Source organism: Meles meles, chromosome 19 (genome assembly GCF_922984935.1).
Source record: "Meles meles chromosome 19, mMelMel3.1 paternal haplotype, whole genome shotgun sequence".
NCBI lineage: Eukaryota > Metazoa > Chordata > Mammalia > Carnivora > Mustelidae > Meles > Meles meles.
In genome coordinates this window covers 51723743-51748414 of record NC_060084.1, presented here as the reverse complement: position 1 = coordinate 51748414, position 24672 = coordinate 51723743, and the positions used below count along the sequence as shown (strand labels likewise).

General features: G+C 52.4%; 2 protein-coding genes across 8 annotated transcripts; one reads left to right on the top strand and one right to left on the bottom strand.

Moving 5' to 3' along the window:
- Nucleotides 1-4726: 4726 nt before the first annotated feature.
- DKKL1 (dickkopf like acrosomal protein 1) lies at nt 4727-9900 on the bottom strand. 5 transcript variants are annotated; one of them, XM_045988530.1, is made up of 6 exons: nt 9698-9900; nt 9411-9585; nt 8214-8388; nt 7543-7683; nt 7330-7422; nt 4727-5100 (listed from the first exon to the last, which is right to left on the bottom strand). In XM_045988530.1, exons 3-6 carry the CDS (start codon nt 8367-8369, stop codon nt 4789-4791), a joined length of 702 nt encoding a protein of 233 aa, XP_045844486.1. In that variant the 5' UTR covers nt 8370-8388; nt 9411-9585; nt 9698-9900; the 3' UTR covers nt 4727-4788. The 5 variants fall into 5 exon arrangements, with proteins under 5 accessions (XP_045844486.1, XP_045844487.1, XP_045844484.1 ...); XM_045988531.1 differs by having other exon boundaries at nt 9861-9886; XM_045988528.1 differs by lacking the exons at nt 9411-9585; nt 9698-9900 and adding an exon at nt 8634-8808.
- A 107-nt stretch (nt 9901-10007) lies between these two features.
- On the top strand, nt 10008-24568 carry TEAD2 (TEA domain transcription factor 2). 3 transcript variants are annotated; one of them, XM_045989084.1, is made up of 13 exons: nt 10008-10059; nt 11724-11961; nt 12261-12325; nt 12815-12877; nt 13995-14006; nt 14231-14338; nt 14442-14500; nt 17431-17495; nt 18557-18705; nt 21349-21522; nt 22087-22209; nt 22937-23089; nt 23790-24568. In XM_045989084.1, exons 2-13 carry the CDS (start codon nt 11730-11732, stop codon nt 23901-23903), a joined length of 1317 nt encoding a protein of 438 aa, XP_045845040.1. In that variant the 5' UTR covers nt 10008-10059; nt 11724-11729; the 3' UTR covers nt 23904-24568. The 3 variants fall into 3 exon arrangements, with proteins under 3 accessions (XP_045845040.1, XP_045845038.1, XP_045845039.1); XM_045989082.1 differs by having other exon boundaries at nt 22087-22248; XM_045989083.1 differs by having other exon boundaries at nt 10049-10099; nt 22087-22248.
- Nucleotides 24569-24672: the final 104 nt, after the last annotated feature.

Genomic DNA, 24672 nt, shown 5'->3' with positions numbered 1-24672 from the left:
CTACAGGCAGGATTTCAGGGGGTCTGGATCTTAAAGGGGTCTCTGACCAGGTTTCTGGGGTGTTTCTGGATTTCTGGGGTGTCTGGTTGGATTTCAGAGGTCTCTTGAGAGGATCCGGGAGGGGAATATGACAGGAGTTTTGGCGGGTTTGACGAGACTTCTGGGGCTCTCTGAGAGGACTTCGGAGGGAGGGAAGGGAGCCTAACAGGATTTGGGGGGGTAGTCTGGCAGGCTCTGAGGGAGAAGTCTGACACAATTTCGAGAAGGTTCTGACAAGATTTCAGGGGTCATCTACGGACTTCTTGCTGAGTCCTTTTCAATATTTCTGAGGGTATTTGGTCAGGATTTCAGGAAAATTTTAAAAGATTTGGAAGGTCTTGATATTGGGGACGCTCCCCCACGATGGGGGGCTCTGACAGGGATTCTCTGGGGAACCTCGCCACAGCCAGGGCGTACCTGGGCCCGCGTCCCAGTCCCGGGACACCGCGGGGAACCACGACTGACCAACGGCAGCTGCAAGGAAAAAAGACGCGCGTGCGCCGTCCCCGCCGGGAAAACGCGAGAGAGCGCGGGGCGGGACCGAGAGCGCGCGCGGCCTCTAAACCCCGCCCCACCTGGGCTCCTCCCCGCGACGCAGGCGCGCCCCGGGGGGAGGCTCGCTCCCGTCTTGTAGGTTACCTGCCACCACGAGGCCGCGCATGCGTAGGGCAACCAGGTCGCCCACCTCGCCTAGTGGAGCGGGCGCATGCGTGTTGGCCGAGCGCGCAACTGCTGGAGGAGCCTGGGCGGTTGGGGGAAGCGAGGGGCGTCCGCGTTGGGTGTGCTGGGGTCTTCTCCCGCCTCAAGCTTGGGTGCAGTGCGCCCCAGCAAGGGAGATTTGGATTGAGGGACCCCTTGTCCATCCCCCCACTTCTTATCAGCCACTAAGTCATGCCCTTTCTGCCGTTTGTTCCGTGCCAGTTCACCGTCACAATGATGTCCTACCCTCTCTTGCTCTATTACTCCTACGCCCTCTGTGGCTCTGGTCCCGGAAGGATTCTTTCTCAAACCGTTTCAATCATTCCTTATAAGAGAGAGTGGGGGTAAAATATTCCCAGTTTTCCAGGCTAGAGAAGAGAATTAATCCAAAATTGACTCCCAAGAATAGGGATTTGGGGGGCGCCTGGATGGCTCAGTGGGTTAAAGCCTCTGCCTTCGCCTCAGGTCATGATATCAGGGTCCTGGTATCGAGGGGATCCCCTCATGGGGCTCCCTGCTCAGCAGGGAGTCTGCTTACCCCTCTCCCTCTGCCTGCCTCTCTGCCTACTTGTGATCTCAAATAAATAAAATCTAAAAAAAAAGAATAGGGATTTGGGGCACAAGATGTCCCATCTAACTACTCCTTTCTACTAGCAGAGCCACAGAAAAGGAGTCCTGCATCCTCCCGTTCACGCCACCATCATTCATTCAGTTTTCACTTCCTCAGAGAGACCTTCCCCTGCCACACTGCATTAGACCCCCATCTCACTAACCACTTAGTGGTCTGGGGTGTCTCACAATGTGACATATTGTATGTCTGTGTACTAACACCCCCACTGGAATGTGAGCTATATGCAGTAAGAAACTGCTTTGGGGCTAGAACATGTCTGGCTCAGTGTGAGTGCTCAAAAAAAAAAAAAAAGTTGAATGAATGAGTGAACCAATGGATGGAATCCAAACTGCTTAACTCCTGGGCAGTACAGACTTTATGACAAGGCTATGGGCCTGGCCTGGAGGCAGACGTTCTTGGGTTTGAATTTTGGCTCCATCTTTTGGCTTACCTTCCCTGAGCCTCAGGTTCTTCCCAGAAATGGAGCTAGTAATTGCTTCTTAGGTTACCTTGAGGACTCAAGGTGGTAATCGCTGCTAATTGTTATTATTATGGCTATTAGACAGTGACTTGTCATAAGGCCTGGGAAAGAACCTGTTTGATAGGTGATGTGATCAGTGGTTAAAAGTGTGAGATATAGAATCAGAAAAAAACAGTGCCATTGCTGTGTGACATTGGCAAGTGACCTTACCTCTCTGAACCTCAGCTTCTCTAAAATGGGAACAAATAGTACCCACCTAAAGGGCTGTTGAGAGTTCAATAAGAATGTTTGCCAAGTGTTTTCTAAGCCCAGGCTGTCTAGTGGTGGACTCCTTGGCTTTATTAGTATAAGTTCATTCTTTCTGTTTATTTCTTCAGTATTTCTTATTCCTTCCTCCTTCCCTCCCTTTCTTTCTTCCTTTTTGAGGTGTGGATCATTTTGTAAGACCTAAAAACTTTTTTTAAAAATTATAGTTGTAACATACATAAAGTGCTAAATCTTAAGTTATAGCTCAATTAAATACGTATAGAATAGGGCGCTTGGGTGGCTCAGTCGGTAACACATCTGACTTCAGCTCAGGTCATGATCTCAGGGTCCTGGGATGAGCCCTGCGATAGGCTCCATGCTCAGCAGGGAGTCTGCTTCTCCTTCTCCCTCTGCCCTTCCCACTGCATGTGAGCTTTCTCCCGCTCTTAAATAAAAAATAAATATTAAAAAAAATTTGTATAGTGTAATACATTAATGGAACCACCCATATAAAACAAGAGAGCACTGTCCACAACCCAGAAGCCCTAGTCACAGTTCCCCCTAAGCGTTATCCAAAGGTAACCACTTTGGATTATGGTTTCTTTTGCTGAACATTATGTTTATGAGATTCATTGAATAGCAGTGGATTATTCTTTTCACTGCTGCATAATTTTCGAGTGATGAATATGCCACAATTTTACCATTTCACTTGATGGGCCTTGGGTTGTTCCTGCCTCCTGGTGATTAGGAATATTGTTTCTCTGAATTATTTATTTAGATCTTCTTTAATCAGTTTCAGTAATGTTTCATAGTTTTCTGTTGAGAGACCTGGCAAATCTTTTGTTAGGTTTATTTCTAGGTATTTTTTTTTATGCCAACATGAATCATATTTTTAAAAATTTCATTTGGATTTTTTTGTTCTAAATGTTTAGGGGTATAATTGATTTTTTATTTTTTTTTTTAAAGATTTTATTTAACAGAGAGAGAGAGACAGTGAGAGAGGGAACACAAGCAGGGAGGATGGGAGAGGGAGAAACAGGCTTCCCGCTGAGCAGGGAGCCTGATGCAGGCCTCAATCCCAGGACCCTGAGATTGAGCAGGGAGTTCAACACAGGGCTCGATCCCAGAACCCTGGGATCATGACCTGAGCTGAAGACAGATGCTTAACCAACTGAGCCACCCAGGCGTCCCAAACCTAAATTTTCAAAAGAAAGTTCACTTTTATTTATGCCCATGCATTTCTTTTTTTCTTTTATTTTTTAAAGATTTAATTAATTTATTTGACAGACAGAGATCACAAGTAGGCAGAGAAGCAGGCAGAGAAAGAGGAGGAAGCAGACTCCCCGCTGAGCAGAGAGCCTGATGTGGGGCTCGATCCCAGGACCCTGGGATCATGACCTGAACCGAAGGCAGAGGCTTCAACCCATTGAGCCACCCAGGTGCCCCTATGCCCATGCATTTCTAAGTTCTTGAGTGTGTTGGGTCTGTCTGTGGGGTGATCTGACCCTGAGCCTGGTCTTCAAGAGAGAAAACTCATGTCATATCTGTATCCCCCAGAGGACTCAGCACCAAGAGGATCCTGATGTGTCTTTTTTTTTAAGATGTTATTTGTCAGAGAGACAGATCACAAGCAGACAGAGTGGCAGGCAGAGGCAGAGGGAGAAGCAGGCTCCCCGAGGAGCAAGGAGCCGGATGTGGGACTCGATGCCAGGATGCTGGGATCATGACCTGAGCCAAAGGCAGCTGCTTAACCGACTGAGCCACCCAGGCATCCCCTGATGTGTCTTCTTGATGAGAGGTCTTGTCTCAGAGGGAATAGGAGACATGGTGGGTATGGGGGCAAAGTGGACAGGGCACCCAAGACAGGGTCTGTGAACTTCCAGGTTTGGCTGAGGCATCAGGCCTGGCTGACAAAGCTGGTGTGTCAGGAGGGCATGGAGGGACAGACAGAGGGACAAAGGGAGAGAGAAACAGCAAGTCGAAGATGGAGTCAAGAGTCAGGGAAGGAAAAGATAGTGTGCAGAGATGCCCAGGGGGCTCAGTTGGTTAATCGCTCACCTTTGGTTCAGGGCATGATCCCAGGGTGCTGGGATCAAGTCCCACATCAGGATCCTTGCTCAGGGGGGAGCTTGCTTCTCCCCCTGCTTATGCTTTTTCTCTTGACAAAAAAAAAAAAAAAAAAAAAAAAAAAAATTCTTCCTGCTTCTTCCAGATAAGAACCCAGCAGTTCAACCCCTTGATTTTGACCTTGTGAGACCCTGTGCGGAGGACCAGCTGAGGCATTCTGGATTTCTGACCTGTAGATCTGCGGGAGAATACATATGCATTCTCAACCGGTTTGTGATCACTCGTTGGGGCAGGGATAGGAAGCAAATACAGACATTGGGAGCAGGAGGACAGACAGGGCTGGAGGTGATGAGGTCAGCAGCTGTGGGGATGGATGGGGTTGGAGGTGACAAGAGTCGGTGGATGAGCAGGCAGACGTTTGAGTGAGAAAACTGAGCCTGGAGACCTTGGCAAGAGCCAGTGGCACAATCAGATGTTATTCTTAAGGCTGGGATTGGGGGGGACTTGTCCTGACCCAGTCGGCTGAGGCCTGGGGACAGATCCTGAAAGGAGAAAGTGCTGCTAGACGTAAGAACTTTATTTCTATATGGTGCTTGGGGTGGGGTCTGGTGGGGGGGTACATGCAGGTGTTCCCCAGTTCCCATCCCTATAGCTGCTGGGAGGGCCTGAGGATGTACAGGAAGTGGGTCTTCCGGACAGGCAGCTTGGAGTGGGAGGAGCCCTGGGTCCCCTCTTCGAGGCTGTCTTCGTGGGTCCCCTCACGGAGCCCGTCCCGGATGGCCTGCAGGCGGTGTCGCTTCTCGCTGAGCCAGTGGGCGCCCTCCTGGACATCCTGGTGGGACCTCCGCCTTGGCAGCTTCATGATCCAGAAGGCCACTCGGGGATGGGGTTCTGGGTGGAAGCTGTCGACGGCTTTTGGGAGTGGCACCAAGGCCTCCTTCTCCTCTATCTTGGGTACCTGGGGAGGAGGGACAGAGAGGTCTCAAACTCCAAATGACAATCCCCGGATGCTACATCCTCGCTGGCATATTCCGCCCAATTTGCCTCCTACAGGGCAGTTTGGGAGTTTAAAGCTCATTTTGTGGTTTACAAAGCACGGGGTTTACAAGTGCGTTAGAATAAAAAATACTGAGATTTATAGAATACTCTGGGATTGAAAGCACATTTCCGAGGTTTCAAAGCGTTTTAGGATTAAACATACTCTAAGGTTTAGAAAGCAATTGGAAATGTACAAATCACTTTGGGATTAAAAGCTCCTGGCTTTCCTAGTGCATGACCACAATTGCAACATGGGATCCTCGATCGAATCCTGGATCAAAAACCAAATCAGCTCTTAGGGACAGCTTTTGGTCCCTCTTTTGGGACATTTGAGTATGAACTGAATGTGTGTTCGGTCCTTGCTACTCTGTGGGCCAGCAGCATCAGCAACATTCGAGAGCTTATTAGAATATACAAATTAGCAAATTAGACATCCAGACCTGCTGAATCAGAGGCAGCATTTTTCTGAGAAGTCCTGTAGAAGAGTGTTACGAGCTGAATTGTGTCTCCACGCCCCCACCCTCATTCTATGGTGAACTCCTAATTCCCAGTACCTCAGAACGTGATCTTACTTGGAAACAGGGTCACTGCAGACTTTGTTAGGACAAGGTCTTTAGGATGAGCCAAATCTAATGCAACCAGTATCCTTATGTCAAGGGCAACATTTGGACATAGAGGTGCACGCTGAGACAAGGCCATGAAAGATGAAGGCAGAGATGGGGATGTGGGGGGAATGCTTCTACATTTCAAAGAATGTCAAAGATTTTTCTGCAGACCATCAGAGGCTAGGGGAGAGGCATGGAACGGATTCTTTGTCACAGCCTCAGAAAGAACGAACCCTCGTGACACCTTGACCTTGAATACCTTGAATGCCTCCAGAACTGGGAAGCAGCATTTCTGTTGTTTCAGCTGCCCAATCTGTTCTACTTTGTTAAGGCAGCCATAGCAAACTAATAGATAATATTGTGATTTTCAATGTTAAATTTCTTGGGTGTAAAAATGGAACCATGGTGGGGTACCTGGGTGGCTCAGTGGGTTAAGCCTCTGCCTTCAGCTCAGGTCATGATCCCAGGGTCCTGAGATCAGCAGGGAGCCTGCTTCCCTTCCTCTTTCTGCCTGCCTCTCTGCCTATTTGTGATCTCTGTCTGTCAAATAAATAAATAAAATCTTAAAAGAAAAATGGTACCGTGGTCGTGCGGGAGAATGCATTATTCTTTGGAGATACCCACTGAAGGATTTAAGGGTGGAGTGTCCTGATGTCTGCAATTTACTGTCACAGAGTTCAAAAGTGAAAAAGTAAAGATAAAGTAAATGTGGTAAAATGTTCACAAGTGATGTATCTAGGCCGGTCGTTCTCAACGGAAGTCTGGAGATGGTTTTGGTTGTCACAACTGGTGGGGGAGGGGGCGCGACTTCCATCTGGTGGGTAGAGGTAGTTTTGCTTATAAACATCCTGCTGGGCACAGGACAGCCCCTACAACCAAAGATTATCCAGCCCCAAATGCCAATGGTGCCAAGGTCAAGAAACCTTGCTCTATGGAAAAGGGAATACAGGTTTACTGCATTATGTCTTTTTTCAACTCTTCTGTTGATTCAAAAATTTAAAAATAAAATCCTGGGGACATGTAGAAGACCCTCATGGGTTTGTCAAGTGCTTGGGGTTCTTAAAACGTTTTAGGATAAGAAAATAAGCACTTTGTGGTTAGAATCTCCCTTAAGAAGTTCATAAAGGTGAGCAACGCAAAGCATTTGGGGTTCATCAAACACTTTGGAATGAAAGATCGCATTTTGAAGTTTATGAGAGAGAGATCTGCCTAGCCCTTTGGGACAGATTAAAAAATACTTGGAGGTTTGCAGAATACTTTGAGATAAAAACACACTTTGGGGTTTACAAGGGTGAGAATTACCCAGCATGCGGAATTAAAGGCACTTCTTGGTTTACAGAACTCTCTGGGGTTTACGAAGTGAGTGGGAAATATACTGAGGTTGTAAACCTCATTTCTGAGAGCTCGTTGGTCCCTTTGACAGATGATAAAATTGAGGCTCAGGGAGAGGAGGTGCTGAGCAGTTGGAATGGGAGTGTCAACTCATCTCCTAAACTACGGAAAATGTTTGGGCTTGGACATTTTTGTCAGGGGTATGTCCTAACCTTCCAGTCACCCTCCAAACTCCCCTCTCCTGGCTCAATGGATGCCACCACCTGCTCAGAGATCAGCACCTCTCCTGTCTTGTTGTCTGTCACCTGTGAGGACAGGAGGAGAGAGTGAGAGCAAAACCGCTTCCTTCCTCTGCCCTCCTCCCCAGATACTGCAGCATGAGGGATTGTGGGGAGACTCCAGGAGGGACTTCCTGGCACAGGCACCTTGTCAATCTGGAGGTGGCCAGAGAGCGTGTTGTTCCCCAGCCGGTGCTCCTGGTTCTCTTCTTGGTGGTAGTTCCTGGGGAGGCCCCGGAAGTCCATGGGGGCAGAGAAGAAGCTGTCCATCCCCCGCAACAAGTCATCCTTGGACCAGAGGAGGGACCATTGATCTGCTGGGCCTCAAGCCTCCCCAGTAAAGCTGCAGCCCTACCAGGATGTCCTTGAGACCTTGCCCCACGTACCACCCAGCTCCTTCTCTCTCTGTCCTCTGACCCTTAGGGCCTAATTAGGTCACCTTCTGCCCCATCCCCCACCTGTCCTGGCTCTGTCTCATTACCTTCGTATTTTTGCTTCCTCCACTCCGCCCCCATCCCACTGTCTCTGTGGCCCCATCCCCTTCAACTTCCGAGTCTCCCTCTCCATCAGTCTTTGTCTCTGTCCCATCTCCCTCTCTGCTTGATTTCCTCCCTCTTTTCCTATCTCTCGGTCTGCCTGTCACTCTCTACTGATCTCTCTTGGTCCCTTTGACTCCTTCTCTTCCCGTTTGTCTTTCTGCCTGGACTCAACCCGTCTTCCATTCTGCCTCTCCGGACCCCTTCCATCCCTCAGTCCCCATCTGCCCCCGTCCCTCTCCTCTTCACCTCTTCTTACCCCCAACCCTTGCCATTGCTCACTTTCAGGAACAGCCGGGTGAAACCTTGGATTAGGCTCTGGAGGCCTAGAAAACCTGAGGAGCTCTCCTGGGCATCAGCATCGCGGATCGGGGCTGCAGTGGAGGGGGGCACCAGGGCAGAGGGGACCAGCAGCAGCAGGACCAGAGGTTGCCACATTGCGGGGCGGGCCGGGAGGCTGTGGCAGCGGTAAGGGGTCAGAGTCCCCGCCCCTAAATGGTCACGCCCCCACCCAAGACAAGCATCGCTTTCCCATCATCCTTGGCCCCAGCAACTCCTCATACCCCGCCCACAGCCCCTCTTTCGTCCTTCTGCCCCCCACCTCCTCCATCGCGTCAGGCCCCGCCCCTCCACCCAGGCTCTGCTCCTCAGGGCGCTGCCTCACAAACGGATCTCATTCCTCTTCTTCGCCCACATTCATACCTAGATCTCATTCCTCACCTTCTCCCACGCCCCGCCCCTTCTCCTGGGTCCCGCCTTATGTTAGACCACAGTCCGATCACCGGACTCAGACTCCGGCCGCCGGTCCACGGACTGTTAACTCCAAACAGTTCTGGTCTCGAGCCCAGGCGGGATACCTGGAGCGTTGGGTTAGCTCCGCGAGCCTTAGCCTCGTCCCGATTATCTGACCACGCCCCATCTGCTGACCTCACCCAAGAGCCGGGCCCTCTATTGGGTGGTCACGCCCAATGACCACGCCCCCAACCGTTAACCACACCCCATCGTCAGGCCACGCCCCTGCCGGGTGACCTCGGCCCTGACGACTTAGTGTGGCCTGTATTCTCGGATCTTGGCCCTCGCGCCCCACTCCAGTTCAGATGGCCACGCCCTTTGATTTAGAGCCGTGTCCTCACACGTGGGCCACTCCTCGGTGCCCCAGGTCTCGCAGCCAGACCCCTCAGTTCCATTCTTAGGCTCCCAGTACCTGAGTCCGAACGCTGTGGTTCATCTACCCTGGATTTGTATTTATCTCTGAGTCTTTGGGATTTGAAACGATTTCTGCATTCAACAGAGTGCCAAGTCGGGACGCTGAACTGGAGCCCTCTTCCGTTCCACTAAAAAGCCCACCCTCTCTGGAAACTTAAATCCAGCCCTGTGTTCCACTTTCCAAGGAGCCCGGAATCTAGGCTCCCTTCGCCTTAGGGTCCCAGAGTCCAGACCCCAGGCCCCTCTATTTCCCTGAATTTGAACATCCAGTACCTTCTCTTTAAGGGACCCAGGAGTCGGGGCCCTAGCTCCTCTCCGCTCGGGCTTCGATGGTCTCTCCTGGTCTTGGGACAGCTGCCTCCCCAGTCCACTGGCGCATCTGTTTGCAAGAGTCTGCACTCCCGTGGCTCTCCAACAAACTCCCGGTCCTCTCGCCCGCCTCTCCACTCTGGCAAAGTCAGAGGAAAACCACCCTCACATACCTTAATCCTCAAAACTATACTTGAGGCTGAACAGAAAAGATTTTTTGTGTTCTTATCACTCTCACATCCCCAACATACAAACACACTAGAGAGCAGTCAAAAGTCCAGGCTCCCAGACCGCGGCTCCTTCAGACCCAGGTTTCTTGGCCCTGCATCGACCTCCTCCCTGGGACCTGGGAGTCCGGATCCCCCATCCCTCTCCGCTCCAGGGACGCAAGCATCCGAATCCCGAAACTCCTACCAAGCCAAAGCTAGACTCCACCTTTTCCAAAGCAAAAATCCTCCTACAAACTGTCACCCTCGGATCCCCCTTCCCTGTGTCCGGCGCCCGGGCCCGCCCCCCCTCCGGTCCCTCCCACTTTTCCCAAACAAAGCTCCCGGGCAACTTTCTCCCTCGCAGAGCCCCGCCCGCCCGCGGCTCCCCAGCCCCTGGCCGGGAGGTAGGAAGGCGCCGGCGGGAGTCGGGGATCCAGCTTTGGGGTGTGTGAGTTGGGGTGGGAAGCTACGCGTTATGAGTTGAGGTGTTTGCGGGAGGGTCCGTGAATTGCTTGGCGCCCTCTTTTTGCCCGCCGGCCCGAGTTTGCGCTTGGGACCGAGTCTTAGTGAGGTGTTGGAACTTTCGCCGGAGTTGGGGTGTCTGTTGCTGGGTCTGAGTTTGGGATTGTGCGCTCGGGAGTGGGTGAGGGCTGGGGACTTTGGCGGCTGTGTTCGGAGGGTGCGAGTGTATGCGGCGGTGTGGGTATGAAGTGAGAAAGGACCCCGGGCGTGTTTCTGACCGAGTTGGTGTCTGTGTGTCATTTGTGGACGCCTGAGCCTCCTAATGGAGAAAGGAGGCCTCCGGGGTGGCATAGGGCCGGGCTACAGTGCTTTCTGGACATTCAGTCTTGCCTCTTCGGAAGTTTGGGGCCTGGGGCGGGAAATTAGTGGGGATCTTTCTTACCCGGCTCCTCCGTCCCTTTGTCTGGCCACATGGGGGAGAGCTGGGCTGGGATTTGGGCCTACGGGGGTCCTGAACGCCTCAGCGCCACTGGACTCGGCCTGGGGTCTTTGTCTGTCTCGGCCTGGGCTCCAGGGTCCGAGAGAGGAGGGGGATGGGAGCCTGGACTCTGGGGTCCTGGGAAAGCTGTGGAAGACGTGGAGCCGCCTGGGAGGCGGGATCTGACTGTATTGGAAAAAGTTTTCCCCTGTTCCTGGCCTCCGGAAAGTCACTGGGAACTTGAGTTGGATCCGAGCCCACGGCGCAGGGGGAGGGGAGGGAAGGGGCGGGGCCGAGGGCCAGAGGGGAGGCGCCCTTGCCGGCCAGCCCCTCCCCAGATGGGGGTTGTGGGAAACTGGGGGAGGGGACGCCTGGGCCCTTTGTTCTGGCTCTCCTGATGGCAGGGCGCCCTTGCCCCCCAGTTTGTGGTTCTGTGGGTCTTTCCTGGTCTGGGCTTGAGTTTCTGCCCTGAGTCTCTGTCCCTCCTCTCCCTGGCTCTCTGTCCCCTTCTCTCTGGCCCTCTGCCTCCCCTCTCTGGGTGTCTGTTCCCACTCTGGGTGTCTGGATCTCTGTCTCCGCCTCTCTGGAAGTCTGTCTCGTGATTTCTGGGTCTCTGTCCCTCTCTCTCTCTGGACGCCCCCCTCCCCCTCAGTCTTACTAGGGCTGGGGCCCCTCCTCCTCCTTTTCTAGCAGCTGCTGTTCACATCCTAGCACCTGTTCTTGGGGCGGGACTGAGAAGATCTCATCCACAACTCCCTTCCCTGCAGCTAGGCCCCGACTCCTGTCTTCTTTCAAACCAGTAATCCATACCCGAAGCTTCGGCCCTCATGTGCCATGCGCCCCAGGCATTACTCTGGGGTCTTCAGGACTTCACCACACCCCAGGCTCCCCTGGAAACACAGAGGACACTCTCACCCTCAGCTGTCCCAGAAATCGAGCCCCCTTCTGCAGGACTTAGGAGTCCCGGCCCCCAGCCTCCTGCTTCCCTCAGATCCAGAAATCCAGGCCCCCTTGCCCTCTCCTCCAGCAATCTGAACTCCAGCCCTCACTGCCCTGCAGTCTCTCTGTGGGTGGGGGGGCGAGGGCGGGGTGGGGGGAGGCACCTTGCTGAGCTCTGTGTTCCTCCAGGCCCAGATGGGGGAACCCCGGGCTGGGGCCCCCCTGGATGATGGCAGTGGCTGGACAGGAAGTGAGGAAGGAAGTGAGGAGGGCACCGGTGGCAGCGAGGGGGCTGGGGGCGATGGGGGCCCGGATGCGGAAGGAGTGTGGAGTCCAGACATCGAGCAGAGCTTCCAGGAGGCCCTGGCCATCTACCCGCCATGCGGCCGTCGGAAGATCATACTATCTGATGAAGGCAAGATGTATGGTGAGTCCACCCCTCTCTTTTGCCTTGGCCCCCGCTGATTAAGACTCAGGTAGCAGCAGGCATCGCTGTTGGCACAGATGAGGAAACTGAGGTCACAGAAGTAGTGGAGCTGGGATCTGAACCAGGCAGCCTGGCTCCAAAGCCTGCGGCAGGAACTCCTCTCCCACAGAGCTGGGATGACCTGCAGGCCGGCTCGCTTGTAGACCTCTGGCAACTGTTGCTTCTCGTTCCTTCCCTGGTGTCGTGTGTGTTGAGAAGTCCCGTGAAAGTCTAACTCTGTCCCGTCTTTGACTCTTTAGGTCGGAATGAGCTGATTGCCCGTTACATCAAGCTGAGAACAGGGAAGACCCGAACTCGCAAACAGGTGTCAGGACTGACTTGTGGGCCTCTCTCTGGGGTGGGCTTATCTTCTCGGGGGGTGGGGGTCAGTGGCCATCCTATGATGGGCGGGTTCAGGTTCAAGGAGGATCTGGCTCATGTGTTTTTGTCTGTCTTGTTGGCACCTCTGTGAGTTTGCTCTGCTGTGCCTGTTTTGGTCTGGATCTCTTAGCAGCTGTGTTAGCACCAGGGACTAAGGTAGAGAGACCAAAAGATCCAAAGAGAGAAGATGAGGAAGGGAAAGGAGGCCTGGATTTGCTGGGTCTGGGGGAGATCAGTTGTGTAAGTGGCTAGAAGAGACTAGCCTCTGTGGACACGCCTGTGTTAGCATGTGCCTGAGATAGCCAGCATGTTCTGTGCGTTCGTCATCGTTCATGTTCTGGGAGCTCTGGGGGCCATCTGGAGGGTGGGAAGGCAGAGGGGATTCAAGGGGCCAGTGGCTGTGTCCTGACTGCTTCTCTGTCACTCCCCCCAGGTCTCTAGTCACATCCAAGTTCTGGCTCGAAGGAAATCAAGGGAAATCCAGTCCAAGCTCAAGGTACGGAGTGAGGCAGACACCCAGAGAGAGGGCAGAGACCCTGAGAGGGGGGGACAGAGAGAGGGATACAGAGACCCAGAGAGAAGGGGACAGAGATCCAGAGGAGAGGTCAACAGAAATACAGAGAAAGGGGGACAGAGAGGCCCAGAGTGGGTAGCAGAGAACCAGGGATGGGTACAGAGTCACATGGAGACGTAGACAGAATGAGGAAATAGAGATCCCAGGTTGGGGGGGTGGGGGTTAGTGGCCCAGCAGGCTGGGTGGATAGAGGTCCTGGGAGAGGAGGAGACTTGTAGAGAGAAGGGGACAGAGATTTAGCTCAGCACAGGCAAGAAGGATAGGGTATTGGGCCTCTCCTCTGGCTACTGCTGTGTTCCTTCTCCCTCTCCTCCTGGTGTCCTCCCTTTCCCCTCTTGTGCTATGAGGACCTCCTCTTCATCTCTTTCTGGCTCATTTTCCTATTTTTTAGTCCCCACGTGGCCTGCCTGTCATTTCTGTATCCAGGAATCTTCATTTTGTTTGGAAATTTTCACATCCTTTTTCTTCATCCGCTGGATTTCCGGTTTCCTCTTGGCCCGAGACCCTCATTTTCTTTTCCACTGGGGTGTGGGGTCTTCTCTGCCTCTTCCTTCTCTTCTTTTGGATTTGGGGACCATGACTTCCTGTCCCCCCCCCTTTTTTTAATACTCAGAAGCCTTCCTCTGCTTTCTCTCCAGATCCAAAATCCTTCACTTCTGGTCTTTTCTGGACCTCATGGTCCCATCTCTTTCCTGTCTGGGCTAGGAAGTGTCCACTGCGTATTCCTCTGGGTCTGAAGTTTTCACTTCCTGTTGCCCGCACATCCGGAAACCTTCACTTCCAGCCCTTTTTTGGACCTAGAAACCCTTAGACTGTATACTGTCTTTTATTCTGGGTATCAGAACTCCTTTTCCCCTCTAGGCCTGGGCCCCTCTACTTCCTGTTCCATATTCATCCTTGCTCCTCCTTCCTCCCATTTTTCAGCCCAGGGTGGTGGAACTGTAGGGTTTGGGAGGGCAGGAAGGTGAGAATCCAGGCGTCACTTCCTAAGTCATGTTTTCTTTCCTCCTTTGGCACCCTCCCCCACCCCCACGGGCAGGCCTTGAATGTGGTAAGTCCCCCTGCCCATCCTCCCACCCGCTGCTTTACCCCAGACATGCCTGAGGGGGCCAGGAGGGGCAGGGGGCTATAGGAAGAAGGATTTGTGCCCTCCCCCAATCCTTTGCCTTGACTCCCCATCTCTGCGTCTCCCCATGCTTGCCCTCCCTGGCGTTGACCCACTCTGCTGTGTCGACTGGGATTCCCCATTAACGTGGACCTCAACTTCTCCTCCAGGACCAGGTTTCCAAGGACAAGGCTTTCCAGACCATGGCCACCATGTCCTCAGCCCAGCTCATCTCAGCACCTTCCCTGCAGGCTAAACTGGGCCCTGCTGGTCCTCAGGTGGCTGAGAGATTGTGGGGCTCAGAACTGGAGGGGGGCGGGCTGTGGTTTCAAGGAGGCGCCGACTGACCCCTACTCCCCCTTTCTTTTGTCTCTTTTCCAGGCTTCAGAGCTTTTCCAGTTTTGGTCAGGGGGCTCTGGCCCCCCCTGGAATGTTCCAGAGTGAGTACTCTCTGTTTTGGCTCATCACCCCCATTTCTCCCATTCCCTCTAGAGAGACTTTTCTTATCCTGCTTCTGTAGCCAGCTATCTGGATTTGAATCCTGGAGAGGAGGCTGGGGTGAGGGTCTGGAGAGGAGGACAAGGCTTGACTTGGGATACTGAGGTGGGGGGGGGGCAGGGCATAGAGAGTCCAGAGAAGGGGCTTCACAGGCTGAGAAGGAGTGGGGAGGCAAGGACAGTGCCCAGGGTCTGGTGGTGACTGGGGTTGTCGATGGGTGACATGGGGGAGGAGCACGTTTGCGGGAGGAGCAGGTTTGGAGAAGAAAGGAGCTTAGTGTGGGACTGGATGAATGTGGGGGGACAGGAGGATGTCCGTGGGGAAAATGGCATCCCAGTGAGATTTGGTGGTCCTGGAGGCTCATGGGAAGGCGTGTTCTCATCCTGTAGGGATGTTCTTAGGCCTGAGGGGACAACAGGTGTCTTCTCTCAGAGTCAAAAGGAAGGAAATGGGTCCCCGAGGTACAAGGGAATGTCCATATCAGCCCTGAGAGAGCCCTGAGGGTGACAGAATGCGATTGTTGCCCGGTAGAAGAGAAACGGGCCCAAAGACTCATGGGAAGGGTAGTTTTCAGCGCAGAGAGGAGCCAGTGGATCCAGGTGGGGTGTTGGGGGGGCCATGTGGCCGCAAGACCATGAGGAGTGGTGTTGGGGGTGACAAGTGAAGTGACATGCTGTGGGATCCAGGCTCCAGGGAAGGAAGAAATTTCCCCAGTGAGGTGTTCGACCCAGGAAAGGATCAGAACAAGTCCGCTCCGCAGAAGGAATTGGAGGCTTGCAGGGAGGGGGCTAAGCTAGAAGGAGGGGTGGGTCAGCGAGCACTGCTCTGGGCACTGGGGTCCCACCTGTAGGGGAGCAGATAGTCAAGTGGGGAAGATGAAGATTAATTAAATCATCACCTGCCTAAACACAAAATGAAAGAGAATGTGATGTGCTCTGAAGAACTGCAACAGGTTCTGGACTAAAGGAGAGAGGCCTGGGGGTTTCTGCGCGGAAGTAACGTTGAAGGCAGAGTAGGACTTGGCCAGGTGAAGAATGGGGGTTGGTAATATTTTAGGCAGTGAACACAGCATGTGCCAAGGCCCTGAGGTAGGAAAATTTGGTGAGTTCCAGGAAATGAGAAAAGGTATTCAGCCACTGGCCAGTCAGCTGAATATTTATTGAGAAACTGTTAAGTGCCTGGTCTTCTGCTTACACTGGAACACAGGATTAAACAAGTTAGACAGGATCCCTGCCTTCATGGATCTTCCATATTTGGAGTGGGGGCGGGGTGGGGGGAGACCTAAACATGTAGACAAATAAGCATTCATAAGAAAAGAATCAACGTGGGAAATAAGACAAGGTGTATGTGCCCTCTTTAGTCAGGGGTCAAGAAGGGCCTCTCTGAGGAGGTGGCGTTTGGCCAGCAGCCTTGATGATAGGAGATTAAGTCAGTGGGTAGGGTCCTGGAATTTAGATTTCAGAATGGGGATGCCGAATACGAGGGCAAGGCCCCTGGGAGTGGGGGGTCTGAAGGTCCCTGGCATTTGTGTCTTTCTGATTCTGGTCTTTTGACTCTTTTTTTTAAAAAATATTTTTAGTTTTTATTTTTTTTAAAGATTTCATTTTGTTTTATCTTATTTTTATTTATTTGAGAGAGAGAGACTCTCAGGCAGACGCCCCACTGAGCAGGGAGCCCGACGTGGGGCTCCATCCTATGACCCATGAAATGACGACTGGAGCCAAAATCAAGAGTCAGATGCTTAACTGATTGAGCCACCCTGGTGTCCCTTAAAATTTTATTTTTCAAGTTTTTTTTTTTAAGATTTTATTTATTTATTTGACAGAGAGAGAGAGAGCACAAGCAGGGGGAGCGGTAGGCAGAGGGAGAACGAGAAGCAGGCTCCCCACTGAGCAAGGAGCCCGATGTGGGGCTCAATCCCAGGACCCTGGGATCGTGACCTGAGCCGAGGGCAGGTGCTTAACCCACTGAGCCACCCAGGTGCCCCAAGATTTTATTTTTAAGTAATCTCTACACTGTATGTGGGGCTCAAACCCACAACACCGAGGTCCAGAGTCTCAGGTGCCCCTGGTCTTTTGATTCTTGGCCTCTTCTTGACCTCTGACCCCAAGTGTTGCCTCCCTGGTCTCCGACCTTTCAGTCTCAATCATCTCCTCAGCTACCCATGGCTAATTGGCCTCTAGAGCTGGGCTGTCAGATACCACGGTCCCTAGCCTCATGCAGTTATGGAATTTTAAGTCGATTAAAATTAACTTAAAAATTCAGTCCCTCGGGCACTCTAGCCACATTCGTGCTCGGTAGTCATGTGTCATGTGTTCGGTGGCAACTGGTGGCTAATGGCTACTGTACTGGACAGTGCAGATACGGAACATGTCCATCACTGCAGGAAGTTGGATTGGACAGAATCTAGATTGGACATGTAGACTCTGTTACGCTGCTTCCCCACCCTGGACATTGGACCGATGTCCCATCTCCTGACCTTTGGTCATTTTCTCCTTACTCTCCTCTTTCTCCACATTGGCTATCCCTTGTGTCCTTTCCCCACCTCCCGAGATCCTGTTTCTCTTCTCTTTCTGCCATTTTGTGAGAGGCACCGAAATGTTGTCAACAAGACCACAAGCTCTGTAGTAGGGACTGACTTGGATATGAGCCCAAGCTCCTCTGTGCCCCAGCTCTGTGAAGGTGTGTGCCTCAGTTTCCTCCTATGCAAAATGGGAAGAGGAGTAATTGCACCTAACCTCCTAGGGTGTGAGGATTCTGTGAACTTTTGCACGTTACGTGCTAGCAAAGGGTCTGGCGTGGTCCCTGGTAAACCTTAGCTGGTACAGTTATCTTTCTACCTTGCTGACCCCCAGCTTCCTTTCTCCTTCAGCGTGAAGCCATTCTCACAGACACCGTTCTCCTTGTCACTGACCCCCCCATCTACTGACCTCCCAGGTAAGAGTCTGCTCTGTACCTGCCTTGTCTCCCCTCTCTCCTCAACCCCAGCTGCTTTTTCTTCACCTTCCATTGATCAGGGCACACATTTCTACAGGGGTCCAGTTCTGAGGCAAATCTTGCAGGGGGTATGGAAGGATGAGTGATAGAATTTGTAGTGGTTAAGATCATGGCCTCTGAATTCAGACACACTGGATTTGTGTTCTGCTGCGTGCTAGCCTGGAAGACACGGGGAAGGTGTATTTGTCAAGATTCTTTCAGATGCAAGTGGCAGAAACTCAAATCAAGCTCAATGACCAAAAAAAAAAAAAAAAAGGAATTTATTGGTTTAGGTAACTGCTATTTTAGGAGTGGCTGGACGGCTTTAGGCATGGCTGGATCCAGGGGCTCAAATGGTAGTGTCAGATTTGCTTGGTTCTGCTTTCACCTGTGGTGTTTGGTGGCTTCATTCCCTCGCAGGTTCTGCCCATCCTGGCAGCAAAGATGGCCTCCAGCAGTCCATGCTGATATGGTCCTAAGAACTCACCCTGGTGAAAGAGAACTTGCGGGTTCCACAGATTTCATCAATTCGCAGTGCTTTTGGCTGCAAGTAACAGAATGCCCAAAGTAATAGTGCCTTAATTAACAAAGGCCTTAATGATTTCATATAACACAAAGTCTGGAGGCGGGGTGCTCTTACACTGTCTCAGCAGCTCAGCGATATTGGGACTGGCATTTTTATAGGTCCCTTGGTCTCTTTCTCATCGTCCCAAGATGGCTGTTGTGATTCCAGGCATCATGTCTCAAGCAGGACTTGACCAGGGCCAAAAGCTCTCTCCTCCCAAAGTTCTGTCTTTTTCATTCAGGAAGAAACTCCTTCTCAGAAGCCCCTCAGCAGATTTCCCCTAACGTCTCATTGGCCAGGACTGTGTCACATGGCCATCTCTAGTTGCAAGGGAGGCTGGGAAAGTGAGTATTTAGCTTTTTTAGCTTCTAAGCGGAGGCAGGCAAGAGAGAAGAGTGCTCGATGTATTCAATACACGTTAAGGATTTTTGTTGTCCTTTTTTTTCTCTCTTTCTAGGGTACGAGCCCCCCCAAGCCCTGTCACCCCCTGCCCTGCCCCCACCTGCCCCATCACCCCCAGCGTGGCAGGCTCGGGCCCTGGGCACTGCCCGATTGCAGCTGGTGGAGTTCTCAGCCTTTGTGGAACCCCCTGATGCAGTTGATTCTGTGAGTGCAATTTTAGAATCATCACTGGCCCGGGAGGGCGGGGCCGGGGGTTGGAATACAGAGGATGATAGGAAGGGAAAGGGTAAAGCAGTGGTTCTCAAACTTTAGCATGTCTCAGAATAACATGGAGGGCTTGTTGAAACATAGATTGCTGGGCCCTACCTTCAGATTCTGATTCAGTAGGTTGGCATGGGGCTTGAGAATTTGCATTTCTAACGTGCTCCCAGGCGATGTTGATGCTGCTGGCCTGGGGACCACACTTTGAGGACTGCTAGCATGGAGGAACTGGATGGTCGTGGGGTCACGGTTGGGAAGGTCAGAGAAACTTGCCAGGTCATTGCTTGTTCATTCAGCAAACGTTTTTGAGGGCCTGCTGTGTGCCAGGCATTGTGGTGGAGGCTGGGAACCTGGAAGAGCAGATCTTGTTTCTAGGCTTGAGCTTTTCCTGGGCTAGGATGGAGCTAGATACCATATTAGTCATGGTGGGTTGACTGTTCGCAGAAATAACCTTAACCTTCAGGGAATTAACACCAGTTTCTCACTCATGTAACATTTCCGTGTAGGTGTTCAAGTAGGAGCCTTCCACGCAGTGATTCAGAGAATTCAGGCTCCTTCCGTTTTGTGGTTCTGACGTTTTCTAGGGCTTCAGAATCTGCTGCTGGATTCCCTGCATCTGGCCAGCAGATGGTGGAAGGGAGAGACCCAAAAATCCTGCCAGAGTTTTTATGGGTCTGGGTTGGAAGTGGCAACTATCAGGTTCTGCTCACATCCCATTGGCCAGAATTTAGTCATGTGGCCACACCTCACTGCAAAGGAGTCTGGGAAGTGTAGTTTAACTGTGTGAAATGGAATGGGGAGTTTGGTGCTTGCTTCGGCAGCACATACACTAAAAAATTGGAATGGGGAGTTTGTGAACGCCTGGCAGTCTCTGCCACAGCCACATAAACACCAATTGCTGTGTATGGTGGTCCTATAAAACCCAAGTTGAAACCCTCTCATTTCACTTGGAGCAAAGGTAAAGTCCTTTCAGTTGCCCACAAGGCTCTGCATGATCTGATCCCCATTCCTGCTCCATCCTCACCTCCTGCCCTTATACCCTTGCCCACTCTGCTCTGGTCACACTGGCCTGCATGCTCTTTCTCAAACACACCAGGCCCACTCCTGCCTCAGGGCCTTTGCATCTGCTCTTCTTGCCACCTTGATTATATTTTCTCAGATACTGCCACTGTCTCTCTCCATTCATTCAGGCCTTTGCTTATATTCCCAGATTGGCTTTCCCAGACCATTTTATGGAAAATACCGCTGCCATCATGCTCAACTGCTTTACTATTCTTTATTGGGAATTTTTTTCATAGCGTTCGTCACTCTGAAATTTATATTATTCATGGGTTGATTTTTATTAAAATTGTCTATCTTTGCTAGTAGACTCCATGAGAACTCCATGATGCCAGGGACTTTGTCTTGTAGCCCTAGGACCCAAAATAGTGTCTGCACACAGTAGGTCTCCCAATAGATGTCCATTGAACAATGAGTATGTGCTGGGATAGGGGAAGCTCAAGTTTTTGTGGGTGTGAGGAGTCATTTTTTTGTTTTTAAATTTCTGTTTATTTATTTGTCAGTGAGTGCACAAGCAGGGGTGTGGGCAGAGGGAGAAGCAGGCAAGGAGTCTGTTGTGGGACTTGATCCCAGGACCCTGGGATCATGACCTGAGCCGAAGGCAGGTGCTTAACCTTAAGCTGAGCCACGCAGGCATTCCCCAGAATGAGTCGTTCTGCCTGGGAAGTTTGTGAAGGCTTCCCTGAAATGACAACGTTTGAGGTGGGCTTTGAGGGTTATATAAGAGTTTGCCATGTGCCAAACTTTATGTTGCAGATACAGAGATGAAAGCAGCGTGAAGTTGTCAGGGAAACAAATAGTCCAGTAAGGTGTGGGAGCTGGTGCGGCTGCAGATGGGTGGGCAGGTGTCAGTTCTGGAGGAGCTGGCATTGCCAAGCTGAGGGATCTAGGCTTCGTCCTGAGGGAGAAGGGGAACTGTAGAAACAAGAAGTCCCATCTGATTGTGATCAAGCGAGGCTTCCAGGAAGAGGCAGATTTGCATAGACTTGGGCCTTGGAGGATGGAGGGAAGATTTGTAATGCCAAAGAAGATGGGGAAGATGTGAGGATTTCAGAATCTCAACAAAAAGTGATAAGAATGGGGACAGGTCGGGGGTCTTGATGTGGGCTAAGTGGATTCCATCCATCCATCTATCCATCCATTGATTGAACATTTGGGACCACCTGTTCAGTGTAGGGCCAGGTTGAAGGGGTGTGGGGTTTGACCTGGATGCTCTGGGGAGCCACAGGGAGATTGTGAGCGGGGGAGGTCCACGGTCAGCTGTGGGGGTCTGTGAGGGGTGACCGCAAGAGTGGAGATCAGAGCCTGGGAGGCCAGGGAGGAGGCTGGGGAGAGAGTGGAGAGGATGGGGCTGTGGGGATGGAAAGCAGGGGACAGGACTTGGGGACTAAGGTGCCATGGGACAGTGCTTGGGAGTCAGGCCCAGTGTCTGGGTGGACAGTGTGAATCTGTTCGTGGGAGCTGGGGGTAGTGAGCACCCAGGGGCAGCCCATCTCCCACTCCTCACCCACGGTCCACCCTTCTCAGTACCAGAGGCACCTGTTCGTGCACATCAGCCAGCACTGCCCCAGTCCTGGAGCACCCCCACTCGAGAGTGTGGACGTCCGGCAGATCTATGACAAATTCCCTGAGAAAAAGGGCGGCCTGCGGGAGTTGTATGATCGTGGACCTCCTCACGCCTTCTTCCTGGTCAAGTTCTGGGTGAGTTTTGCCGCCGAAACAAAGTGCCTGCAAGTCACGTGGCCCCCCATGGAAGGGGACGCTCAGAGCGTAAGCCCCCTTTGGAACAGGGAACAACGAGCAGTTTTACCCGCAGGGTGGGATGGATAGGACTTGGGCCTCCAGTCCCCTTTGCTAGGGAGTAGCCACTTGCCTTAGCAACCAGGGTCATGAAGGGGTGGGGAGGGGAGGGTTGCTAGGGAGTAACCTGCCTCCTTAGTAACCAGGGCCTTAGAAGGGGCTGAACTCCCGAGTTGGGGGCTTCAGGAGAAGAAAGTTAAATTCTAGGTCTCTTTTGTTGGGGGGACTATTACTGGAGAGAGAGGGTCAGGACCATTTTAGGGAGCCAGGCTTCTCCAGTACCAATTGAAGGGTGGGTGTTTTCCAGAAACAGGTCCATGGAGACACGGGGCTTTGAATGCAGAGGAGGGGTAGGCAACTGCAGGGCTGTGGGGGAAACCAGGCCTTGGAGCAGAGTTCCCACTTGAGAAGAGTCCCCACCATTTATAAGGAATCTACCTGTGCCTCCCCACCCCACCCCCCCAGGCGGACCTGAACTGGGGCCCGAGTGGCGAGGAGGTAGGGACCGGCGGCAGCGGCGGTGGCTTCTATGGAGTGAGCAGCCAGTACGAGAGCCTGGAGCACATGACCCTCACCTGTTCCTCTAAGGTCTGCTCCTTTGGCAAGCAGGTGGTGGAGAAGGTGGAGGTGAGGCTGGAAGGGTGGAGCTCTGGGCAGGTGAGCGCCCAGACACCTGCCACTTTTGGGGCACAGACTGAAGGGATCAGAGCCACAACAGCTCCTGCACTTGGGTGTCTATGTGGTGGGGTGGGGAGTTGTCCTATCATCTTTGGGGTTTTCATTCATGCGTGGACTTAGAGCTGATATTGTGTCCCCAAGTCACATATAGGGGTTATTTTCAGGGTTCAGAGGTAATGTGTGGTACAGAGAGTTATAGTCACTAAGATTCAAAAGATTCTTATGGGTATGGAGGAATCTAGGGCAAGGACGTTTGGGGGTCACACTGAGGGACTGCTGAGGGCCTGAGGGGTCTTGAACTCAGAGGTCATGTAAGTTTGGAGACCTAGTGGAGGGCAGGGTCATTGGAGGGTGTGAGGGTATCTTAGGGCCTGGGGTCAGAGCAGTCCAGAGGTCTCAGAAGGGTCAGAGCACAGTTTTGAGAGGCTGGAGGGGTCCCTGGTTTGGAGGCTCAGGGATCCCAAGTCGAGGACCCATGGGTCCAGGTCCCATCTCTGCCGTACCACAGATGGGGCGATGGCGGGGATGACGGTAGTGGGGAGTGGGCATGGCATTGGAGAGGCACAGAGTGCCTGGGGCAGGCCCCGTGTCTCTGGGTCACTGCCCCGCCCACTCTGCGCCCCCCACCCTGGTTCAGACGGAGCGTGCCCAGCTGGAGGACGGGAGGTTTGTGTACCGCCTGCTGCGTTCACCCATGTGTGAGTACCTGGTGAATTTCTTGCACAAGCTGCGGCAGCTGCCCGAGCGCTATATGATGAACAGCGTCCTGGAGAACTTCACCATCCTCCAGGTGAGGCATTGGGGCTGGGCTGAGCAGGGCAGCCAATGGGGTGGGGAGTGCCTACAATGGCCCCTTGGCCTGGGGACCCTTGCACGGGGGCAGGGGCATGACACAGGGGAAGCCTACAGTTGAGCCTTTGCTTAGGGGACCCCTTAACCCAGGAAACTGATGTGGGGAGTCCACAGCACCCTCATTTAGGGGGATCCCCCCTCACTGGGGAAACGGACTTAGAGGGCATCCCACGGTAGATCCTTGGTTTAAGGGACAATGCCCCCCTTTCATAGGGAACCTTATCTTAGCCCAGGGGACATGATATGGTGGGATCCTCCTGAACTCTGGTTAACTTTGAAGATTTTGAGAGAGTTGAAGGGAGAAGGGAGAGAGAATCTGAAGTAGACTCTGCCCTGAGCACAGAGTCCAATTTGGGGCTCGATCTCACAACCATGAGATCATGACCGGAGCCGAAACCAAGAGTTGGACGCTTAGCTGAGTCGCCCAGGCACCCCTACTTTGGTTAACTTTGCTATGTCATCCGATGGGAGGCCTGTCACTGCCGACACTCAAATGGGGAACTGGACATGTCAGGCATCCCCTCAACCTAGGGAATGTGATGTGGTGGGGACCTCTTTCCTTGGTATCCTTGGGGAAGTCACAGTGGTGCCTGCTCTCCCTTTTGTGCACAAACCCTTTCTCTTGGCCTCTTTGGCAGGTGGTGACAAACAGAGACACCCAGGAGCTGCTGCTCTGCACCGCCTACGTCTTTGAGGTCTCCACCAGTGAGCGGGGGGCCCAGCACCACATTTACCGCCTGGTCAGAGACTGAAAGGGGACCCCAAAAGTGACTCACCCCCCAGATTACCCTCCTCCCAGGAAAGACCTCCAGCTTACTTCATGCTCGTTGGGGGACGGGGCTGCATGGTGTTAGAGAGGATCTTACAAGCTGGGGGGTGAGTTGAAAAGATGGATCCTGATATTGGGACCTCACGGTGGTGTCTGAAAAGGACAGATCCGCTTCAGAGTATCAGGGACTGGGGACAGAAGTGAGACAGTCCCAAAGTATAGCACTGGTTTCTCAGTCTCTTATAGGCGCCCTCCCGCAGCTTGGTTCTGGATGTTTTTGGATGGTCTTAGAAAGTATGTTGGTTTGTCCCTCTGTTTTTTCAGCACCCCCCTCCCCTGTCCCAATCTGTCTCTCTTTACCAACCCCAACCCTGTGACCTTGAAATCAAATACTGAAGGTTAACCCTTTGTGCAGGAGCAGAGCCAGGTGGGCCCTGAAAATATTTTTTTTTTTTAATATAACAAGAGATATTTATAAGTGGGTATTAGGGTCGTGACTTTTTCTCAGCTGGACAAGCTGTGGGGTGAGGCTTTTAAATCTCATCCTCTTTTCTCAACAAGACATAGGCTATATACTGTGTTGCCTCCCCTCACCCGCAAAGTGTGTTGGTTTGTGTTTTGACAGAGGATAAAACTATTTTACCAAAACGAAGGGGATTTATTTGGGGTTTGGGTGAAAATAATCCTGTGGGAGGTGGTAAGCCGAAAGAGGAGGCAAGGAAATGAGGTATCTTTGGGGGCAGGAAGCTGGT

What these genes read in the sequence shown, in the direction of transcription:
- DKKL1 (XM_045988528.1), bottom strand. An exon ending in TCACCCGGCTGTTCCTGAAA is followed by an intron (nt 7,684 to 8,213) that starts GTGAGCAATGGC and finishes CTCTGGTCCAAG; the next exon opens with GATGACTTGTTGCGGGGGAT. An exon ending in GTTTGGAGGGTGACTGGAAG is followed by an intron (nt 5,101 to 7,329) that starts GTTAGGACATAC and finishes CCTCCTCCCCAG; the next exon opens with GTACCCAAGATAGAGGAGAA.
- TEAD2 (XM_045989082.1), top strand. Translation starts at nt 11,730, where the DNA reads ATGGGGGAACCCCGGGCTGGGGCCCCCCTGGATGATGGCAGTGGCTGG. An exon ending in AGACCCGAACTCGCAAACAG is followed by an intron (nt 12,326 to 12,814) that starts GTGTCAGGACTG and finishes CACTCCCCCCAG; the next exon opens with GTCTCTAGTCACATCCAAGT. An exon ending in AGGTGGTGGAGAAGGTGGAG is followed by an intron (nt 22,249 to 22,936) that starts GTGAGGCTGGAA and finishes ACCCTGGTTCAG; the next exon opens with ACGGAGCGTGCCCAGCTGGA.